Source organism: Rhea pennata, chromosome 3 (genome assembly GCF_028389875.1).
Source record: "Rhea pennata isolate bPtePen1 chromosome 3, bPtePen1.pri, whole genome shotgun sequence".
In the NCBI taxonomy this organism is placed as follows: domain Eukaryota; kingdom Metazoa; phylum Chordata; class Aves; order Rheiformes; family Rheidae; genus Rhea; species Rhea pennata.
In genome coordinates, this window is record NC_084665.1 from 116,016,621 (window position 1) to 116,040,569 (window position 23,949).

At 38.1% G+C, this 23,949-nt stretch overlaps 1 protein-coding gene across 1 annotated transcript in view; it reads right to left on the bottom strand.

Annotated features, from left to right (window-relative positions):
- Positions 1 to 20,082: 20,082 nt before the first annotated feature.
- Positions 20,083 to 23,949, bottom strand: part of NBAS (NBAS subunit of NRZ tethering complex) — a 180,774-nt gene continuing 176,907 nt past the window's right edge. The window contains exon 52 of the mRNA XM_062573114.1: positions 20,083 to 20,860. Within this exon, the coding sequence (XP_062429098.1) occupies positions 20,585 to 20,860 (276 nt within the window). The 3' untranslated portion in view covers positions 20,083 to 20,584. The remainder of the gene's footprint in view (positions 20,861 to 23,949) is intronic.

Sequence of the window (23,949 nt, forward strand, 5' to 3'; positions counted from 1 at the left end):
TCACAAGATCCCTGAAGTCATATAATTAATTCCAGCATAGAAAGTTTTCTTACTACAAACGGCACTTCACCTTACAAAGGTTCCTTCTAAAATTTGAGTACTACGCTTAAGACAAACATGCAATACAACAGTAAATCAGATTCAAGGAGCATACTTTTCAGCTGCGATCCTTTTATGAACAATAGAGTTTCTCTTGCTTTTCCAAGATCATCTGTGTTTTTATACGTGTCTGCAGCTGGACCACCTCACAGAAATTTAAGGAAGCTTTTTCAGTCAGACAGAAATAATAAAAAGGTTGGAGTGGTTGCAGAGAGGTTTTTAATATATATGCAATATACATTCAAAATCTAAACAGTCCACAGTTTAGCATCTCATATAACATTTATGGTAAATGTAAAGTAGTGCTGAACTTCTATTGAGGAATCTTGTGCTTAATGGCAAGTCCATTTCAAGTCTTGAGGCCCAAATTAAGTCAATGGACCTTATTGCACTTTAAATGGGCCCATTACGACTTTGAACGTGTTGACAGAAGGGTGCAGCCCTACTCCTTCTGACTTTGGTTAGCAGCCAAACACACTGGCTGCAATTGCCAGTAAATAAAAATAAGAAATAAAAGGAACACGTGCCCTATACATTTCCATTGGACTTTCACAGCTTCTGCAGAAGAATGCTTGAGAACAACTTCCCTGCTCCTGCTTCTCTGCCTATTTTGCCTACTTTCAATTAATTCCTCATGGACAAAGACAGTAGCAGATTACGAATTTGTACATAAAGCCAGCGTAATGAATGTTGAGGCTCAGTTGGGGCCTCCCACCACAATCACAGTCAGGTAATTAATAATGATTAGTACCTGTGAGCCTGTCTGATGTGGTAGAATGAGGGATGAGCTTTTGGGCAGCACAGACTCATTTACATGTAGCTTACATCTTAAAAGAAGAAAACTGACTCTCTTAAACCTTTCTGAAGTGGTAAATTTAAACTCCTGCTGACAGCAAAAGTAATTGCTGTATGTAGATTAAACTCAACTGTTTGGAAAGTTCAACTCCATTTCCCAGCTCCATTTTCCACCACGTAAGCATTCCTGTAGATCTACATTTCATTGCACAGATGGTCACTGCAAAAACACAATGACAACAACTACTCATTGTTATACGTTTCTGGTGCTAAAACATACAGAAGGTTTATATGCCACTACGGAAAGGTAAGGCTCTAAAGTAAGACTGTTCCTCAGGTAATAAAATCATCTTTTATTTCATCTTCTCTTTTTCAATGATGGCTGCTGCCCTGAATCTCACTGGGTGATCAATGGACAATAAAAGGGAACTTTCTTTTCTGAAGTATCCGCACTTCTAAGTAGTTTGCTAAACTAAATGTGTTTCTCACAACAGTTCTTGACATCCATAACAACCTGTCTGAATTCATGTAAATCAGGGCCACAGCCATGTGATGAGAAGTGTAGCTGCTAATGTTATATTCAGAAGAGCAGAGGCCTGCACAGGACTTAGCCTTGAGTGCCATGACATGTAAGCATTCAAGTCTGAAATCAGGAAAAGTGTCTGCTGTTTAGTGCAGTACTCCTGCCTACTGGGACTGACAAGCCCTCCCAACAACCTTGAAGAGTCAGCACAAATGTGTGTAAACTTGTGTTTTAACCAGGGCTGGGGAGAGCCTTAATTGACTCTGCTCTGTGTTCCCATGTTCAAATCATGCATATTTCTTTTTCTCATAACCTCTGTGAGTGTGGATATTCACTGCACAGCTATCCTGCTCGTTAATAATTGCACCTCCATGCAAATACACTTGCTTTTAAAAAGGTGGAATTATGAACTTGCTGCTGTGCTGAGATACACAGATGACTGAGTAGAAATGCTGGAAAGCAAGAAAGTGTCTCTCCAAGGTGACAGAAAGCTTTGACTAGCTGAAGTCACCTCCGCCTTACCCCCCCCCAACATGCACATATTGCTACGAGCCACTCAGCACAATCTTCCAGGCTACTCAGCATTTCCTTCCTATTTTACCAAACCAATTAACTTGTAACTGCTTTTGTTCTTCTCCCATCATACATATGGTTCTACAGCTATGCAACAATGCTCAGTGAGTCCCTGGGGTTTGGGGGTTTTGTTGTCTTTAGTTTGGTTTGATAGTTCTGTCACAGCTTGTTTTTATCCCGTCTGCGAGGAGGCCCATCAGCGCCCTGGCCATGTGATCTCTCCATATTGCGCAAAATGTGTGCCTTGCATGCAGAGTGTAATTCCCCCACCCCTTGCCAGACAAGCCCAATGCTGGGTACACACAGCAGGTGGCACCTGTGTCAGCATAACAACAACAACAAAATAGCCACAGAAAAGTTTGTAGTGCCAGTGCGTTCAGAGCGCAGGCAGAGAGGCTGTTGCATCAGGCAATCAACGATTCCTGAAGATGCCAGGGGCCTGGCTTTAGCTGCTTTGATCTCAAACAATGTCAGAACTGAAGCTCTTCATGCCGCTTTTTTCTATCATTTCATACATGTATATTTTTAAAAATCCATGGGTATATAGCAGCAACTGACTATTGCAGAGCCCCTTTTGACATCTTAAAGCTCAGCAGAAGGCCTGGATTCTGCGAGCACCATCAGTAGGATTCCCTTCGATTTACCAATCAGAGCTCGCGGGTAAGAAGCCAAAAGCTAAACCGGAAATTCTTTGCCTTTTAATTGCTTCTTCTCAGAACGTGTAATCCACTTCTGCCACAACAGCAAGGGAGGCGGGGGAGAAGGTGGTGTTTATACAGAGGGCTAATCCTCAGCAGTTTCCTTAGCTTTCTGGGACTTGAACTGAGGGCGGACAAAAAATTCCCATGATATCTCCCCCTGCAATATCTGCTAGTCTAATGCTTATAGAATCACAGAATCATAGAATCAGTAAGGTTGTAAGGGACCTCTGGAGATCATCTAGTCCAACCTCCCTGCTCAGCAGGGTCATCTACAGCATGGTAGACAGGGTTGCATCCAGGTGGGCCTTGAAGATCTCCAGACAAGGAGACTCCACAACCTCTCTGGGCAACCTGGTCCAGTGCTCTGTCACTCTCACAGGGAAGAAATTCCCCCTCACGTTCAGGCAGAACTGCCTGTGCTTCAATTTCTGCCCATTGCCTCTTGTCCTGTCACACGGGACAACTGAAAAGAGCTTGTCCCCGTCCCCTTGACAGCCTCCCTTCAGGGACTTGTACACAGTGATAAGATCCCCCCTCAGTCTTCTCCTCCCCAGGCTAAACAGGCCCAGCTCTCGCAACCGTTCCTCAGAGGGCAGAAGCTCCAGCCCTCTCATCATCCTCGTAGCCCTATGCTGGACTCTCCAGTAGCTCCATGTCTCTCCTGTACTGGGGAGCCCAGAACTGGACACAGGACTCGAGATGAGGCCTCAGCAGGGCTGAGGAGAGGGGCAGGATCACCTCCCTCCACCTACTGGCAACACTCTTCCCAATGCAGCCCAGGAGACCATTGGCCTTCCTGGCCACAAGGGCACATTGCTGGCTCATGGTCAATCTATCATCCACCAGTACTCCCAGGTCCTTCTCGGCAGAGCTGCTCTCCAACAGGTCAGCCCCCAGCTCATACTGGTGCCTGGGGTTATTTCTCCCTAGGTGCAGCACTCTGCACTTGCCCTTGTTGAACCTCAGGAGGGAGGTTCCTCTCTGCCCAGCTCTCCAGCCTGTCCAGGTCTCTCTGAATGGCAGCACAGCCCTCGGGTGGATCAGCCACTCCTCCCAGCTTGGGATCATCAGCAAACTTGCTGAGGAGGCCCTCAGTCCCCTCATCCAGAGCATTGGTGAAAAAGTTGAACAGGATGTTTTTTAAGGACGGAAAAGTAGATATTCAACAGAGGCACCATTTTTTTTCTTGCAGTTTATGTAAGAGGACCTAAAAGTAAGCTCCCTGGTAAGAATTACTTCCTACAGCTCCGGTATGAAACTCTGAGTCCTTTCTTTATCACAGTGTGTGGAGTTGCTCAGATAGATAATCCCTCATATGCCACACAAACAATATATGTAGAGATCACTGTTCTCCATAATTAGTAAAGGGTTCAGTCTAGCCTCAAAACATTATACTAAGAGTAACTAAATGGTTTTCAATACACTCAGCTATGCTGTTCTACACTGGGGCAGTACACTAAAGCCTACAGCAAGGATTAAAATCAAAGGGACCTATGTGCAGGTCCTGTATTCACTTTGCTGGACAATTTTTTAAGAAAAAAAGTATTGGTAAAGCAAAGAATGTTCCAGCAGATTCAATTTGACACTGTTTAGCCCTATTGCCAGAGGAGATGCAAACACCACTACAGCTTTCTGAAAACAAAATTAATTTCAGTGAGTAAATATTGACTCAAAGAACAGCCAGATATATCCAGCCAGTTAGAACAGCAAATAGCTACAACTTTCCACTCAGAATGGAGTTTACAGGAATACAAGAAATCCCAAAAGAGATGGACAGAGACAGGCTCTCAGCCTTAAAAATCATGCTTTCTCTCCTCTGGTCTTTGCTCACTCCTCTCGGGCCGCTGCCACCCATCATTAGCTGCAGAGCTCTGTCCGCTCACTGAGCTATGCTGTCTTCACAGCCTCAGCCTTAGCTACAGCTGCCTGCCATGACTGATGTGTTCAGTCTTCAGGAAAAACTACATACTAAACCTTCTGAGACGCTCACTTTTGCAGCAGACACCTCTCACCTGAAATCACTGACGTGCTTAGAGAAGACACTGCCCTAGAGAAGACACTATCGTAAGCACTCCTAGAGAACAGAGATTTGGAAAAAATTGTGTTTATGAGCCCACAATTCTATTTTAAGTGTGTGCACATATGCAAAGCACAATAATGATTTCCCATAATTCAAACATCTCAGTTGCATACCCAAATCATGGAAAGCTACTATATTGGCCATATTTTCTAGGGAGTTTTCACATTTGTCTTTTAAACTTCTCTCCACAAAAGTGTTCACGTGATACTTTTAGTAAGACTTGCTCAGAGCATTTGTTTTTCCACTGGGTAGCACATATGCACTAAAGAGAATCCAGTTTGACTTGCAGATCTCAAGTTAGATTTTTTTTATTAGAAAGGAGCAATAACATTATTGCATTTGTGTGGCAAAAATTTCTGAGGTGGAAACTGGAGAGATATTTGCCCTCGCACACTCTTACAGCATCTATAGCAACTAAGTGATGGTGAAGCTGTTACCCTCACCAACCAGTTCTGAGTGCTGCAACTTTTTGTTTCAATGTTTTCTGGAATATAGAAACATACACTTACTATAAACAGTAAATGACAACACATTGTATCTTCAGAAATGACAAAGTTTTTCTTCACAGAAGTCAGTGGAAGCAAGGGGTTGTTTCAACTGAAAGTCCAAAATACAAGAAATATAAAATGATATACAAAGGAACAATTTTTATGATTTTTCTGACATAATAAAGATCATTTTACTATGTTAAATGCTATTTAGAAGCTTACTAACATGTGGGAAAAAAAATGAACCCCAAATCCTTCATACTGTCATTGCAGTAGGTGGAGAAAAGCAAATCAGAAAATACCAAAATGTTTACAAAATCTCACCTTCATATTAAAGCTGATGGAAATTAATCCTTCAGGCCCACTTATTTTCTTTTAAAGCACACAGAATCTTATTTCTTCATGTAGAATACAAGTTAGATCAGTCTATTTACAGCTTAAGAAAAAATTGTCTATAAATTCACAAACATATCCAGAAATAGGAGACTGAAGTACTGCTCTTTCTGAAATAAATTTGTGGAGATGAGCAAGAAAAAACTTCTAAACAGAAAGCACAAATGAAAACTATAATATAACTGTACATATCAATAAAATCATCTCATCTGGAGAATTCATACACTTTAAATTTGACATAAAGACTAATGAACCTAATTCATTTTGTTAAGTCATTTTGAAATAAAAAACTTGGATTCATTTTTAAATTAGTAAAAAATACATGTTTGAAAGAGTCATCAAAACAACCTTTTTCAATTAAGAGTTTCTATTTCAATGAATTAGTATTTCATGCTGAAGTAAAATCATTCTTTGTTAGCTTTACTTGATCTCTCTGTATTAACTTATTAAATTCTATTAGGCCATCTCAATGTTTCCAGTTACCCACAGAGTCCCTTATAACTTTTTTCTTGTCCTTTTCTGACACAATCTCTTTTTTCTTTTTTTTTCCCTTTTGGTTTGACTGCATAAAGTGTTCCTCTTATAGCTAACATCTACCTTTGACGTTACTGGTATTACAAGTTGTGTGTGTACATGCTTGTTTATGGACATAAAAATTTTATATGTCATGTCTTATGAAAGCTGCAAAATTATTTACAAATAAAACCTTAAAAAAAGTAATTTATATGTTTAATAGTGTCAGCTTTTTTTGCATTTTATTCTATGGGGGTAACAAAACAAACAAACAATCATAGCCAAACTGAAACCACTCTCCTTACAACATAGTAGCTTTTATTGGAAATAATATAATGAGAGTTAATCCACAAGACTTTAAGCTCTAAAAACCAGCTAGGACCTAGGTAAAATAAGATTGATTTTCTCCTTTAATCATCAATGATCATTTCTCTTCATTAGATATTCAGATTCAGACCATGATGAAGGCATAAAACTAAGATAGATTAAGCAGAAAGAAAGATTGCTGTATTATTTCAGTACACTATCTGCTCAAAACCCAGTCTTGAAGTAATGAGGAGTCCTTTGGGGAAATGACGGAGGTGTTTCAGTGAAGGTATTTAAGAGGTTTAACAGTCCACCCTCTACTTGCCTATAGTTAGTGGTTTAAATATTTTATTTAAAGGAACATAGTTATTTATCAGGTTTCCTGAAAGACAGAGGAAGACCCAAAGAAATCTGAATTTGCTTAGATCATGAGAAATAATTAGATTATGAGCTATCAACTTAAGCATGTAATTACAAAGCTATCAGGAAAGCACAACTAATAAGATGAGTTTGCTATATGGTCATTGCTGACTTTTGCTCTCATCCCAGTCAAGGAACTGGCCTTGCAACCAGACAAGCAGTTTTAAAGTAATTAAAAGCTTGTGATATCAGCTGCAAGGTCCCTCTCCAAACCAAAAGCGTTTTTACTAACATCTAGCAAACTGCTAATAAGAATCAGGAATGAAACAGCTGGGGGCTGCAGAATCCCGTTGCTATAGAAACCACTGCAGGTGTGTGGTCCAAGGAATAATAAACTCCAGATTTTGAGAGTTTATAAAAAAAAATAAGGAAGAAAGGAAAAGAAGACAGAGTGAAATAAATATCACAAACCAAGGGCATTGCAAACACTTTAGAAAGGAGCACAGAATAGCATTGTTAAATGTGATCTGTCAGAAAGAACATTCCAGGGGACAAAGGGATTTAGGTGAAAGATATCGCAGACTATAAGCAAGTCAGAAAAAAAGGAAGAAGAAAACAGAACAGAACTAAACAAAAGAAAAATACCAACACCAGAGGGCACTGAAACAGAAATAAAATCTATTACAGGTCACTGAGTTCAAAAGAAACAACAGAAGAAAAAGAATAGTTCTGAAATTGATGTGGGAATCAGGACCTCATGGATTCCCTAACATAGTTTTAGTTCTTCTGGGCCAAAAATCACTTGAACATTAAGTCTCCCACATATGGCACATGGAACTGCTCTTCCCCAAATAAGAGCTCATCCATCTCCATACAGCACAGTGTAAGCATGATGGGTCCAACTTTCAAAGGTATTTAGAAACCTAAAACTGTAACTGGGGGAATTTCCTCAGCTCCTGAGCAGTTAATTCACATTCACATCAGCAGAAATGGGATACCTCATGATCTTGCCTGTTAAAGGAGTATTGAAATCCTAAATTTTCTTTGCGGTCTAATGAGGCAAATACGCAGCTCCAAAGTTGACTCAGCCAACCAAGATATCAGCTGCACTCTCTCTAGGAAGTTAATATTAGATGTCTTCAGAGCTGACTGTAAATAACACAAAAATAATGTGCTCATAGAATAGTTATTAATAGTTTACTTTTAACCTGGAAAAATACGGGCTCACATTGAAGAACTGTCTTAGGTCTTGAATTACTTTCTATATTTCAGTAGTGATCTAGCTAATTAACCAGAAACAATTAATGGATGTTACAAATACCTTAAAGATTTTGAAGGAAGTAGTTAAAAACCTTATCACAAAAATGTCCTGAAATTTAATAAAAATGGTTACACTTAAGAAAAAAAAATTAAAAGGACAAATAAAATGTGAGAATGACCATTTATGCAACAGTACTACAGAAAACTAGCTAGGATTACAGCAAACCACAAAACAAATGAGTTGAGAATAAAAGATGGCTGTCAGAAAAACAAAAGTAATTCTGGAATGAAGGTGAAGCATTGCATGAGGGCGCTGAAAAGTAACGATTTCATTCTACAAAGTAATGACAAGGCCACAACTGTGGTACAATATTTTAAGTAAAACTTGACCAAAAAAAGAAGGAGAATTCAAAGGAGGTATTTTTAAAAGTGGGAAAACAAAGGTATATGAAAAAAGAGAGAAAGAATTAAATTTGATTAACCCAGAAAAGGAAAGAAAAAGGAAAAATAGAAAAATCTTTCAAAGTATAAAAGATCATAATAAAGGAGACAATACTGATGTATTCTCCAAGATGCTGTGGGTTAATTTGAGGAAGGGACATTTTTTTATTTTAGTTTAAAGAAAATTAAATAAAAGAAAGCTTTTCAATATGGTGATAATCAAGGACCTAATCAGTCACTAGAACTGATTATCTAGATATTAGATACTGATTACCTAAGGAGGGTCTACACCCTCCTTACGGGAGATTTTTAAGAACAGCTTAGAAGCTCATCCCTGAAGGATAGCCTAGGTAGAAATATTACAGCTTCAACTCTGGAGGTAAAGAAAATTATGATTTTTGCCTGTATGTTATGCTTTATCTATTCTCAAATTGCAATTGCTTACTGACAAGAGACCATGACCGATATTTTTAAAATAATGGTCTTTAAGAGCTGGATTTGACTTTTGTCTAAATGCATCAGATTTCGAGTTTCTCCCACAGTAACTTTGAAAACATCCTGGCAGTAGAGTCATAGCAGATTCACTGTGTCACTTCCACTATTGTGGAGTTTAAAAAGCCATTGTACATTCTGCATTGTTGTGGCAAATAAGCATACCAAAATATCTCAGATAACTTGGATTTGAAGTAAAAGAAGGCAATGCTCTCAAAGTCGTGGAGTAAATATGAGAAAAAGGCTCAATTAACAGAGCTTAGGATGCGTAAGGATAAACTGATACTTGACAGAACTCAAACTGAGCTAGAATTTCTGAAAGGTATTAAAATAAATAGCAAAAAAAAAATTCCTACATTTTGCAAGAGTTTACAAGGTAAATCTCCTTAGCATTGGAAATGAGATTGCAGAGTTCCTAGCAAGGATGATGATGATGAATATGGGGAAAAAGGAGAACAGCTCATATGATTATGGAAATAGATACATTTGACGTGGGGTGAAACCCAGGGAACTCTCTGCACCCAAGTCAAGGCGATTTATATGCTATCTTGCCAAAATCTGACAAGACTAGAACTTGGAATCATATATTCAGTATCATATTTTTCTAATAAATCTCTCCAGAGTAAATTTACTCTCTATTAGAGGTAAGTCTTTATACTAATGCCTACAAGAGGACAGGAAGAGCTGGATTGGGTGCCCATCCCTCTGAGTAGGTAATTTGGGTTCCCTGCCACTATTCGGTCCTCTAAGCACTATTCTGTGCTTGAGGAGATGAGTCCTCTCCCATTATGGGCCTCGGTGTAGTTGGGGCAGGGTGTTATTCAGGTTCCCTTACCTGCTATTTTCTCTCCGTGCTCCTTTGTGCTCATCATTTTATCACATAACTTAACAGGCTACGGAGTTGTATTTCAAAATGAAAAAATGAGTGTGAGCTACCCAGCGATGTATTTAAACTAAAAATTAGAATGTTCATAGAATTGCTCAAGGTTTGTTCTGAAACAAACATTAGATAAATACAGTGCATGGAGCTCAATCACTTTTAGAAGAGATTTTAAGACAGACTCGGATCTACAGTAAGATTTGGAACTTGAAGACCAAGATGTCTGTTTTGATACCAGGAATACATGATTCAAACTGCCTTCCAATGCACAAGATACAAAATTATACAGAATACATGGTTTTAAAGCCAGACATGCGATGAAACCTAAGGGAAGGCTATTAGGATTTCTGGTGTTACAGGTGATGGCAAATGGTACTAAAAAGACATATGTACACAGCGCAGGCAGACAATCACACATCCTCTCTGCCTACACTTTGGGAAACCAGCCAGGCCAGAAGCAGTCTAATCATGCTAGTGTGGGATTAAGTTTGAACCGATGTGCCAACACCAGTGGCCCAAAAGAAGCTCTAGGAGAAGAATTCTTTTTTACAGCCTACACCTTCCTTGGGCAATTCCTTCTCAACCCCTCTCCATCTGAAATACTGGGCTTTGTCTCTCTCCTGACCCTAAGCCTTCAGTGGAGACCAAGGCACAGGCTAAGCCTCATCCAGGGACCTCTATCTCAAGCCCAGATGAAAATGTTCTCAGGGTGAATTCATTTGCAAATGCATTGCACCTTCCTTTTGTAGCCTCTTTGACCCCAGTATGACTGGAGCTCTAAGCTTTGTCTCTCTCCCAACCCTAGCACAAAGCCTGTGCTTACTGAGACCTAGCCAAGGACCTCCATCAGTGGTCCAAACAAACAAGATATCAGAGGGAACACTTTTTACTGCATAAATCCTTAGAAGCACCTCTGACTCCAGCTGTTGCTCTAGGCTTTGTCTCTCTCCTAACCCAAACCTTACTCCCAACCTAAGCTGATCCTCTGTGCAAGGATTCACAATGCTGGTCCAGTTGAAAACAACACTTTTCCTTGGATGCCCCTTTGAGCCCCAATATTACTGGAGCTCTAGGCTTTGTCCATCTCTTAACTCTGAGCTCCTCTTAACCATTAGTCTACCCTAGGGCTGGGCTGAGCCTTAGCTGAGGATCCCTTATCTGGGAAACTTTCTCTTGGAAAGTTCTGTCTGCAGCCTGCCCCTTTGCTGGGCAGCCCCTGCTCAACACTTCTTCAGTTGCAGCTCAAGGCTTCAGGGAGAGAGATGGTCTTGGTGGAACAGTGGACACTGGTCCTGTAGGAAGAGTGAGTGCTATGCCCACCTTTTCAAGAGAATGAGGTTTAACTCAGCTTTTCTAACACTGGTAAGCTATATACAGAGAGCTGGACAAGCTTTATCACTTCACACAGGTTAAGAAAAAGCACCATGTGGACTTAGAAAGAGATCACAGCCAAATCAAAGCACAGAGCTAAAGCATCTGTGTAGCATCACCTAATTATTGACAGAGATTATTTCACAGTATTCTCACAGGTCCAGTCATAGAGGATTCACAAACATGCTTTAGAACACAATTCATGGCAGTGGGTTCAAAGCGCTTTTCTGCTATTTTATTCTAAATATCTCTACAAGAGATTATTTTTGCTATTCACAAGGATATCTGTGCAATTTACATATCCCATATTCTGATGCACTTGTATCACCATCATCTCTTTTGCTTGTAAAGAGGAGCCAAAAGGCCTGTTCTGGTACAGCTTTGGAGAGAGCGGCCGCAGTGTGGTTGAGAGTACATTTCCTAATGGCTGTTTTAAAAGAAAATAGTCAGTTGGCCAAGCATCAAGTTGCTCTACAGAGGGATGTTTCAAAAAGTGACTACCAAAAATACATTAATAAACTTACAGTAGTATTTTTGATATAAAGGCTCTAACTTACTTCCAATTGCTAAATTTCTGGAAATAACACAAGCTATGACTGTATAGCCTTGAGGGATTGTAAGAAGTGTCACAGTTCTCCAAGCCAGCGAGGATAAATCTCGACAGGCTGCAAGAGCACAAGCAACCATAAACTTCTTCATCTGCCCCACAGTTCACTTTTTATAGTTCACAATACAAATGATTAACTATTCTTTACGGCTGCCTACCCTAGCCATTCTGCTTTGCAAAAACAAACAAGGGACATTTCATCCTGCAACATCAACACCTCAAAGTTACAAAAGTATTAAACAATGCAAACTGATTTGTAACTCTTAAGAGCAGGAAAGACTGCCAGCTCCGTGAATGCAAAGCCAGTATTCTTGGCATCAAAACTCCGCAAAACACTCTTTTCCACAACGAAGCTAAATATTAGTCTCTAATAGAGGGAAAAGCTCTCAGGTCTAAGGTTAAGCCAATCTCATCAGTAGAGTAGGACTTCAATGTTGGCTGTTTACCATCATCTTCCACACACTCTCCTCAGCAGTCTCCAGTGGCAGCTCTGTAAACACTGGAGGCTGTAACTATTCAAACTTATCTTAAAGGTTATACCTTTAATTACACCTCTCTTTCCCTCATTATTCTCATACTGCTTTATCAACAAATGTTCCTCTGGTTAAGCCTTTATAGATTTGAATTTGAATTTAGGAAGAGCTAAAGTGATTGTGCTGAGGTGATTTTAGGATTACAAAATCCAGTTCGTTGACTTCTGCTCACCTGCAGATGTAATCTGCAATTATTGAAGCATAAGAAAAATCAGAAGCTGAAACTAGCTGTTGTAATAGGTAAAATGGTGATGAAAGGAAATCTTCCTAAGTAAATTAATTGTTGAGACAAATTGGTGAGACAGTTTCCTTTTGGGACAAGTTTAACAGATTGAGCTGCTGCTGCTTGTACTCTTCTGTGGATATAAAAGTCTTTAAGTCTTTAAGGGCCTCAGTCTACAATGAAGTTGAAACCAAGACTTCAGTATAAGCAGGACCTGTGCTCTCTCTCCTCGCTCCTCTAACACTTTAGCTTAGATTACAGAGAAACAAATTTCTTTAAGTTAATAGGAACTCACCATACTCAAAGCAGGATCTTGCTGTACAGAAAGTTTAGCAAAATTATCAACTATTTTTAGAGGCTTCATTGGGGCAAGTAAAAAGTTTTTATTAGTATTTCATAGAATTAGATGCAAACTCATTGTGTTAGAAAGCTCCTGCAGTTAGTGAAGTGCTAAGTGCAAAAGTTGTTTCTCTTTCCACTTTCTTTATTCAATACTGCAAAATTTATACATGAATGATGTATATGGAATGCTAAGAAGAAAAAGAACTACTCTTTCTTGCTTCAGAAAGGACTGATGGCTTCAATAAGACTTCTACATACTGATATCATGAGTTAAAAAAAAATCTTTCCCTCTCTCTCCCTCAAGCCAGACAAAGAGCAACACATAGTATAATAAAATATCAAAGGTAAAAATAAGTGCCAGATAAAATGTTGCTTGACATTTACTGAAATCTCAGAAACACTAAAGGAGCTTATTTTCCACATCTCCTCCAAAAAGTCATTGAAAACAGAACTTCTGAGAAAACTTCCTGTTCATTTCTAAGAAGATGTACATTTAAAACAATCACAGATGTTTCTTCATTTTCTTCAAAAAAGAGGAGAGTCAGATTGCCCAGATCCAGGGCATAAGCACAGCACTTGCATTTAATGAGGTGTAGTCTATCCTCCCTGGTCTGTGGTCTTCCCTGCTAATTGGCATATAAAACCAAACTTTTGTTTGAGCTACGAACCATTAAATAAAGTTGGAGAAAGAAACAAATCCATTTGGGGGGCTGGATGGAAAAATGTAAAAGATATCTCCAGCTTGGTATGATACTTGTTGGTTAGGCCAAGCAGATGCTGAGAAAATCTATGCAGATAAGATGCATGTTATCACAATGCAAAGGCCTTTATTTTCTCTAAACACCTTTCCTTTTCTGCAAAATGTAAATATTTTGTGCCAGGGATCATATATGTATATATGATTTCATATCAAGCATGTAACAGTTCACAGTTAAGGTCTGCTCGTAGCTAATCACCAGCCCTTCAGATGGAATGCAAATTTGAAAACCTGAAGGATTTTGTATAAATACCACTACGAATAGGTGCTATGGAAAATCCCGCAACCAAAGTCTAATCTGTTTCGTGTGATCACATCAGTTGCTTGTCTGTCATTAGAACAAGAGGAAATTAACCACCTCACTTTTTTTTATATATATATATTTATATATACACACACACATATATATATAAATCTTAGAGTTTCCTTCCTCTGGAGATCTATCGAGTTAATGAAGAGATAATAGATTATACCTGAATTTGAAGCTAAAAACAACCCAAGACTTAAATTTTGAAACCTCTTGAATCTTTGCAAACTGGACACTATTCAATACGAGAAGCCACAACTCACAATCACTTTCAGTTTTTCCTACAGTTATGTATGGCAATCTGTATGGCAAGAAAGTGCCAGAAAAGGAAAAGTTGCATCTTAAAGAAGAACACGGTTCAACTTTTGTTAAGGATAATGCTGTAATGCTTATAACCTCCGAAGTTCAAACTTGCCCTGGTTAGCTTTTGATACATTTTTCTTCGCAATGTCTTTACTATAAATAATATTTAAAGCAACACTACGGCAAACATTAATTAAATGCTTAAGTGGATGGAACAAGTCACAGAAGATGCACTTGTAGGATTGGACCTTAAATTGCACTATCATTCCCCTTCTGACATTATACAGAATATTGCCTATATGTCACCTACTGAAAGTTGCACACTGTTGTTTGTTTTCTTCCTCTACTGCCAGAACCAGCGCAGATGGTACCACCAGATTAATTAAAATCACCCCCCAGTTTCATCTGCAGTTTGTGTTCTGTATTGTTCTCTCACTTAGACTAAACTCCTTCTGCTTATTTGTTTTCAAGCATTACTTTTTATTTTTAAACAGCATACATCTGCTTTGCTCATTACAATAAATATTTTACATGCACATTATGTAGACAGAGATTCTTGCAGAAAAGGGCTGCCATGCAGTTTTCTGTATCTGTTGCAAAGGACATTGTACTATAAATCAGAGCTCTGCATGAAGCTAGTTTCGCTGTTATTTTGCCTTGTAAGCAAGGGAAGCCTGTGAGATTAGGACACTCATTGACAAGGTGTCAGCAAAGTTCAGCAGAAGATATTGATTCCAAAGGGAAAGGAATAAAAGTTAAATATGACAATTCAATTTTAATGTAATTATATATTTATATTAGCATTTTTAATATACTGACTTCCACCATTAAATCTTAATTCCTTAGAAATTACCACTAATTGTTTCTCTCTTTTTTATATATAAATAGTGTACCAGATCTAATTTATTACTGCCTTTGTGCCTTGAAAAAAAGGATGGCTTTCACCAGCTGCTCTCAGGAATCATTTAACATTTCATATTTTCAGAAGAATGAATCTCAGTTGAATATTCAGCTTTGCTGGAGCTGACCAGTGAAAAAATTGGACACATCAATTCCTAAAGGCTTCTTCAATTAACACAAATTACAAAATGTTACTAGTCTTCATATATTAGGTATTGATAAGTGATACAAAAAGCTGAGTGTGTGGTAATGAAGTAGATGTGCAACAGAGCAGCTGTTATGTCTCTGCCATCAACTCCTAGGCAGCTTCAGGAAGTGCAGCCTCTATTTTTAGGTAGAAACATTGACCAGATCATTAGGTGTAACCATCCCTCAGCTGGACATAACTTCAGACTTTATTGTCTGTTTGCACAGCTTAGTGCAGGCTATGAAGGTTGAGTCAATAAGGAACAATACTCTCCTCTGTCCCCACAGCATAGTCATTAGCTCAGGCCATCCCCTTAGTTATCCAGTCTCAAAGCAAGTGAGGAAAAGTGTCAGAGAAAATTTATAACCATGGGAAGAAAACTTAAATAAGATTTTCAGGTTTCTGAATGTCACAGCGGTCAAAGAGGTTTCCAAAGGGGATTTTTTCCTGTAAATTCTTAGCTCTAATTGATTTAAAAAAACAAAAACAAACCCACTGTCACTCAGGACTCCATCCCCACCCAGTGCAACTAGCATTGCTGGGGAGCAACACAGGAAAGTTGTAGGCACGAAGCTTTTGTGGAGAATGGAGCTAGATTAACAGATACAATAACCAAGCAAATAGGAAGAGCCAGTTTCTGGCCAGCTCTGAACTTTACCTACTCTTCTACTTTTAAATTTATAAATGTCTTATCTTTGGCAAAATGCTCATTCATAGCTATTTTGTAATTTCAGGCAGTTGCTGAAGAGACAAGTTTATTGTTTTCTATACCTACAAGAGGGCATTAAAGGCATCAAAGCACGCTGATAAAAACAAGCTCTCGAGTAAGGATGAAGACTGGATGAACAACAGTAGAGGTCTTTATGGAACCTTCTAGTTTTGTGTTCACTCCCTTCCTTCAGAGTCTACCAGTCTATCATCCAGTATGATAAACCAGTACAATGTTAGATGTTACATGCTATGTGTTTTGCAGTGAAATATAACCCTGGCAAAATCCTTGCCCTTTTCCCCTTATATTGATTGTTGTGGCTATTTTGATGATGCCCTATCTTTGATTTGCTCTCCGCTAGACCTTTCTTGTTCAGTACTCATCTGCTGCCAGACAGAAGGAGGTACAATCTTCAGTTCTTATTTGGTCTGCTGTCATCCTGCACTTCTGCATATGCAATATGTTCTTCAGGAGAACAGTCAGCAGGGTGGTACCTCACCAGCACTAACCTTCTCAGGAGCAAATGGCCCAAGGCATCCTGTTTTGTGGCAACAGGCACTGTTACTGCTTATGTATGGTTACTGCCCATATGTGATTTAACAAAATTTAACCTTGCACAGAGTACCAGGTCAGGTTGCTGTATTTGCAAGGGATAAGAGTAGTAGAGGTAAATGAATGGAAAACAAGTTTGAGAAATGATTGTATTTTTGCAAGAACAGCAGTTTTTACCCCTATGATGAAGGCATCCATATTCTATGGCCATCCTCTTCGTATCTTTTGGCAGCACAAAATGAAAGAAGCAATAAATCACAGAAGAAATCATGAATCATTATACAAGGAAAAGTTCAGAATCATATGTAGTTACCACACTCACTGAATTGCATCATTTTCATGTTTAAATACAAAAGCATCTACTCTGCATCTGTTTGTAGTGACACACTCTCTCCACTCATGATTCCCAGCAGAGAAGGGAATTATGAGTTATGATCTTTCTTCTTTAATCTCTAGTTCTACTTGTCTAAAAGAAATGTGATACATTTTGCTGCTTTGGTGCATTTACAAGGCAACAAAAAGCTTTTTAAAGATACAAATAGTGTCAGTCTTTTTCAGACAAAAAATGATTAATTGCCCTAGCGATCATTGCTCCTGGAGGCAAAACTAAACTCTTTATTCACCTAAATCTGGGAGTGCAAGCATCTCCAGAACCTGCACTTGTTTTGGGTAAAAAAACCAGCTCAGATCTTGCTGTATTCTGAACAGATCATGACTGCAAATCAAATGAATTGATAAAACTGAACCACCTCAAGTGCTAGTTCTGTATTTTTTTTTTTTGGGGGGGGGGGAGACTTAGTAGTAGTACTAATATTCAAGGTGAGTTTCTTAACCTATAAGAACACCACCACCTCCACAATGGCATTTGCTAGTGTACCTTAACCACTCCAAGAGTTTGAAATATAAACCAGTATATTCTATCATACAGAAGATGCTAAAAGGTTGTGATACACTTACACTTGCTAAGTGCCTCTTCTTTCCTCAATACAAGCGTCTGTTCACACTCAAATATTCTGTGGAAGATGTACTAAAACAAGCTAATTATTTTGGATGTATGAAACTGTTCTAAACTAGAAAACTGTTCCTTACTGATGAAAAGTTTTGAGTACAGAATAAAACAGGAGTGGACCTGGCTGGAAGGAAAGCATTTATCTCGGATTTGTAATGCCAGCAAAACAGAACATGGACAGAAAATCAATAACACTCGTTAGAGCTTTATCTACAGCTCAGCTCTAAAGTGACACTAAACACAAACTTTACATGATCCTGGATGAGACTGGTCAAAATATCTAGCAAAGAACATACTGACTCATTTGACAAGACATGCAGACAAAACAGAAAAGAAAAGCCTCATAAATATCCTTTACAGAATAATCAAAGATTTTCTTGCTGGAGTTATGCTTTACAGTTTGTTTGCTTGTTATCTTTCATTTTGTAAGTTCTTCTTTTGCTTTCTCTGCAATTCTGATATAGTTTGCTTTCCCTTCAGATAGCAATTCAAATCTGATCCAGAAATTAGTCTGGGGTTCTTGGGACTGTTAGCATCAGAGAACAGAATTAAAGCCACATACTTGGATGACATAAATTTGAATGCGACGTATATATCGTACAGGGACGATACAACTTTCCTTAAAACACTGAAGGACGGCTGACCAACAAATGCAAAGGAACACGTTAACAATCCAAAGAAGTAAAGCATTACTAAAATCATATTAAAAATCCTAAGTAAGGTGGGAAGTAAGGTTATGAACATATGAACGATTTTCACAATCAACAAAAGACTCCAAGTCAAAGATGATGCAAATAAGAGCCATTTTTTTTCTACAAATCTTCTTTTCTGTTTCTATATCCTGAAGCCTAGGAAAGAACTCAGTAACACAAAGTTGTTATAAAATAGCTACTTTAAGCTCTTAACCAACTTTTACCCCCTTCTTATAAATCAAGCTGACATTTATAAAGAAATGTAGATTTTATAAAGAAGGTAAGATGGAGAAACTACTGCCTTAATAGAGTCAGCTTGTTATTATCTTGCATAATGAAGTGCCTGGCTATCCCAAACAACAGAACGCTCAGACAAGAGTTATTGCTGAAACACAGAGCAAGCACACACGCACTGGATCCCTGTAATGCCACTAGGATCTCCTGTACAGTGTTCCAGGATCCAAGAGAGTTTGTTTATTAGTGGCCAAACCTGAGCTGACATTGCATGTTTATATAGTCCCGTTTGCCACAGTATAAATGCTTCCACAGCACTGAGTATGGAGATGCTCAGGTTCTTAAAGCTGAATGTCAGATAAGGTCAACATCGAAGGAGACCAGGCAAGCTTTAGGCAGCCAGGTACTGGAAGTCTAGTACTGAGATGGCTGATGGCTTCAATTCATGGCATCTGAATATCTCCGTGCCATATGAAAACTTGGCCTGGAAACAGTAAAATATACTGGCATAGTATTGCAGCCATACCAAATTTTGATCAGTGTTAGCAGAACCAGTCACCAGCACAGTATCTGTACTGGAGGCATAATATGTCCATCTAAGCAACCTATGAACTGCAGTCACTGCACTGGAAGTTTTTGTTCATTTGATTTTTTTTTTTTTTTTTTTTTTTTTTTGAGAAGAAAAGGCTTCTTGGGTGTGTGAATAGCCATAGCAGCATTCCAGTGCCTACAAGAAGGTTATCAGGAAGGTTCCAGTTGGATACAAAGAAAAAGTTCTGCATCATGAGGACAGCCAAGGAGTGGGACAGGTTGCCCAGAGAACAACCTGGATGTCTTCAAGACCTGACTGGAAAAACTGAGCAACCTCACCTGCCCTTACAGCAGACTCTGTTTTGATCAAGGTGAATCAAGGAATTCCAACTTGAATTATCCTATCTTGATCAATGTTTCTGTGCATTATTGCAGAATTGCATCCAAATTAGGTTGTAACACAAAATTGGGTGACAGATTTATGCATTAATTTTAACAGTAAAATCCTACAAACACATGAAAACATCAAAACCTTCTGGTAAAACAGGCAGTGGGTAATGAACAGACATTCCTCTTGTTAAGAAACTCAGAAAAACTGAAATGAATATTTTGCCATATTAAAAAAACGAGTAATTTGTAAATAAAAATGCATTACATAATTTTTCAGATCTCAGGAAAAATAAACCTGAAATACTTTGAAAGTGTGTATTCAAAAGGTGTCAACAAATTTTGAGGATTTGAGATGAGATTTCCCAAACTGTAGAGAAAAATACCTCAAAGACAAGAACACTTTCAAAGTACAGAAAAAATCAGCTTGTCCTTATGAATAAGCACTACTGAGGAGAGACAGGAATCTCAGAAAAAGTGGTTAGATGAAGAAAATATGCATGTCTAGACAAGGTAAAAAAAAGAGAGGCTACAATAAATGCAAAATATTTTACTTATTGCAAACAAAAGCAGAGATAATAACACTGCACAATACCGAATTTTAAGATTTTGAAATTCTCAGAAATAACTTTTCATTTTGATTTCTTGCTCCATATAACTTTATAATTATATATTTTACATTATGACAAGAGTAAATTAGTTACAGAAATTGAGACAAATTGGATACAACCTGCCAGATCAGTGATGTTTCATTTCCATGTCACAGAGGGTAATCACTTAACAGTTTTCTCCAGTCTGAAAGCTTTTATCAGATTCAGTAATTGGCTAGCCATATAACAGAATGATACTGTCTGAACCAACACATTTTTTCTAAACAATTAGAAGTACATAGGAATCCACTGTTAATGTGCTGTTAGCATATTCCACAAAATGTAGGTAGGAATAACAAATGTCATTATTTCACTAGAACAACAATTTCTCTCTTTTATAGAAAGCCTCCAGGCAAAAGGCAGACAAATGAATAATTCCAGCATTTTTAGATCCAATGCTGAATAGCCTGGAGGGCGGTATTAAAAGTCCTGAGTGCAGGATGAGTCCCTCTATGAGACATCAGGAGGGACCCTGCCTCTGCAATGAACCCTGCTTCTTTCAGCTGCTTTGCTATTTCCTCGACATCCCAGCCTCCTTCATCCTGTTTAGCCAGTAAGTGGTCAATAAGGTGAGGATAGAAAGCCGTGGATATGCATTTTACCACTAACTTTGCATTGAGGAGCAAGGAAAGTATTTCAGCATCACAGTTGGACTCATCAACCTACAAAGAAAGAAAAATCCACAGTAATTAAAAATGAATTACCCAATACATCCATCAACAAGAACATATCATGACTGCCGTAACTGCACAGCCTGACCTTGAAAGCGAGATGACACAGTGTTCTGCGTGGATTAATGACAGTGATGCATACCTTGCGTATTTCAAAATATTTAAAGCTGTACCTTATACAGTTCCTAGTACATTAATAAAAATAGTCAAGTTGCATAAGTTATTACATACTAAGGAAGGAAGATGCTTAACAGCCCAAGATTACATGACAAGTTTTACAGATTTTTGACAGGTTCTCAGCCCTCAGTGCAGAATGGGCAACACCTTTATCTCCATATGAAGAAAGACGCTGAGCTAGGTCAAATCAGAACAAATTAGATTTCAGACACCTTATTAATATGATACATTGCATTCCGTGCAGACAACATTCTCAGACTCAACCAGGTTTTCTAAAGTTTTGGCATTCACAGCAAAGATCAGATTTTCCAAATTATACAGCTTATTTTTAAAAGATTTGGAGCATACACCTCCTACCACTGTGAGGCACCCTGAATGCCTCAAAAAAGTGGCTACTTGTTTACCTTGACAAGATATTCTCTTGAAAATCTAGACTTATCACTTTACAAATCACACTACAAATGATTTTAAATTCTATTTTAGTTAATTTATGAAGCTTCTCTCCTAGGTTCCTTGAAATGCAGTGTTGTTTTAATCGGTGTTCTACCACTTCAAGAACTGCAACAAAACAACACACAACAACAAAGAGCCAAATGAGTGGCAGATGATGGTCATTTTTCTAGGACTGCATCCACATGCCATCAAATAAAATACACTAACCAAATGGTTGTATTTATAAAACTATTTTTCAGTTAAAAAAAATCTGTCTATTCAGCCTCTGTTCTATTTTCTAAAGCATTTTGGTTCTACTTTATGTGGCTGATATCAGAGTATCAGTGAGTAAAAACAATCCTATGATCCTCTGATTTAGTACCACTTCTCAAGATCGATTCAGCTGCCACTGTTGAGGGAGCGCAGGAAGCAACTACTATGAGCCAAGAGATCTGTCACGGACATTTGATAATTGAACTTAAGACACTTTAGATCTAATTAGCATCACAAATCATTTAATTCTGATTCTCTTCAGGACAGCATGTAGAGTGTCTTGCTCTCTCTCTTCTAATTCAAGCTCAAAAAGCGCAAAGCTTAGCTTCTTCATGTTCTTGGCACCATCCACCCCCAGGACATTACAATGAGCATGTTGTAACAGGAACTTCTCACTTATAACCCAATTCTTCATTCCACAAAATTTCCATTGCCATTTTTTACAGAGTGAGATGTAATTAATGATACCAATTTAGAGATTTTTTTTAATCATTATTTATTCTTCCAGGAAAATTAAACTTAACTATGATCTACTAGTCCAGAAAACCAAATCAGCTGGTAAAAATCTCATACATTGTGACAGACCATGAACACCATTTAACTTTGGTCATCAAGGTATAAATCAGAACAAGTACAAAACTTTCACTTGAATGCACATCATGACAAGACACCTAACTTGGGAGAATCAATACTCTGTTTGTATCTAGAGAAACACAGAGAGTTCATAAGAAACTATTAGCAAGTTCCATTGAAGTCAATGGGAAATCTGCCACTAACTTCAAAAGAAAGTACTTCCTTTGAAGCAACCACAAAGTCTCTTAGAAGAAAGGTATTGATTGTATCTGAGTACTTTAGACTAAGGAATGATAATGAAGTTTCTCTTCTGTTAAAGAGCTGAGAAGTCAGTATGATGACTGAAAGGATGCATGCGATAAGCACAGGAAATTAAATAATTTGTTGATCTATATTTTGGAAGAGATGAACTCTTTACAATATTAAATATAATTAAAACAGGAAAGAGACTGAACATGAAATACTGTAGTATGAAAAGCTACTATACTTCATCAAGCACAATTCTTCATATAAAAGATTCCAGGCGTAGCTATTCTCTAAATAACCCTTTTTCCTACATGTTAACCCATATTTACCATCAATAACACATGATTATTACTTTACATTTATTATTTTCACTTCTTTTGGAATTTCAGGAGTCATTGAGAAAAAAAAGGACTGATTTATCACATTAATCAGGAAAAGAGACTGCAGTTTCACCCTAATGCTACTTCCTCATGATTTCATTTAGGTATTTGTTTTTCTCTTCTTTCCACTGAAAGCTAAAAATAATCTTGATTTCTCCAAGTCTTCATCATTTTCACAATTAGCTAAACAAAAGACACTTATGCTAATGCAGTAATGCAGCTCTAGCCTTAGTTTACAGAACAGTTCCCAGAAGGGTAGGGATGCCCACTTTGTTTACTATTTAAATCCTTAGTTATTAAATAATATTCTAAATTTCCACATGTCAATTATGGACATATTTCCCTGCTGAAAACAGACTGATTAAATAAAATTCCTAATGTTGGCATTGTATAACATACCACACAGCACCCTAAACCGTTATGTAGCCAGCTCTCCTCTTTTCTGAGGTAGGGGTTTGGAGTGATGCTCTGTCCCACCTCTGAGCTCCACATGCTCTATTCTTGACCTGCACGGAGGTCTCAAGTTTACACAGTGTTTCAGTGTTTGATTTTATGAAAATAAAAATGTCAGTAATTGTAATAATGAGATTAACAACAGGATGTGAGGTTTGATTTAAATTAGTATTTTGGGCTATTATTCAGTCAATAAAAAGTATTACAGATTAGTGAAATTTCGTACACTGAAACCCTAGAAACTGGAGACAGACAAGTCTGAAAGTAAAATATCTTTTAACACAAGACAAAATACAAGATAACTAAATCACTCATAATCACTTAGACATATGAGCTATACTTATGGATACGAAGATGCCAGCATATAATACAAACGCATAGCAACACACATAAGCACAAACAAAATCACTATGTTATTATACATATACACAAGAGCATATAAAAAGCTCTTGGCTGTGGCTGACAGCTCATACTTAAGCTCGAATGGTACAACAGAATAAACTGATTAACAGCGGTTTCCATTTTCTGACTTCAAAGCTGTTAGAA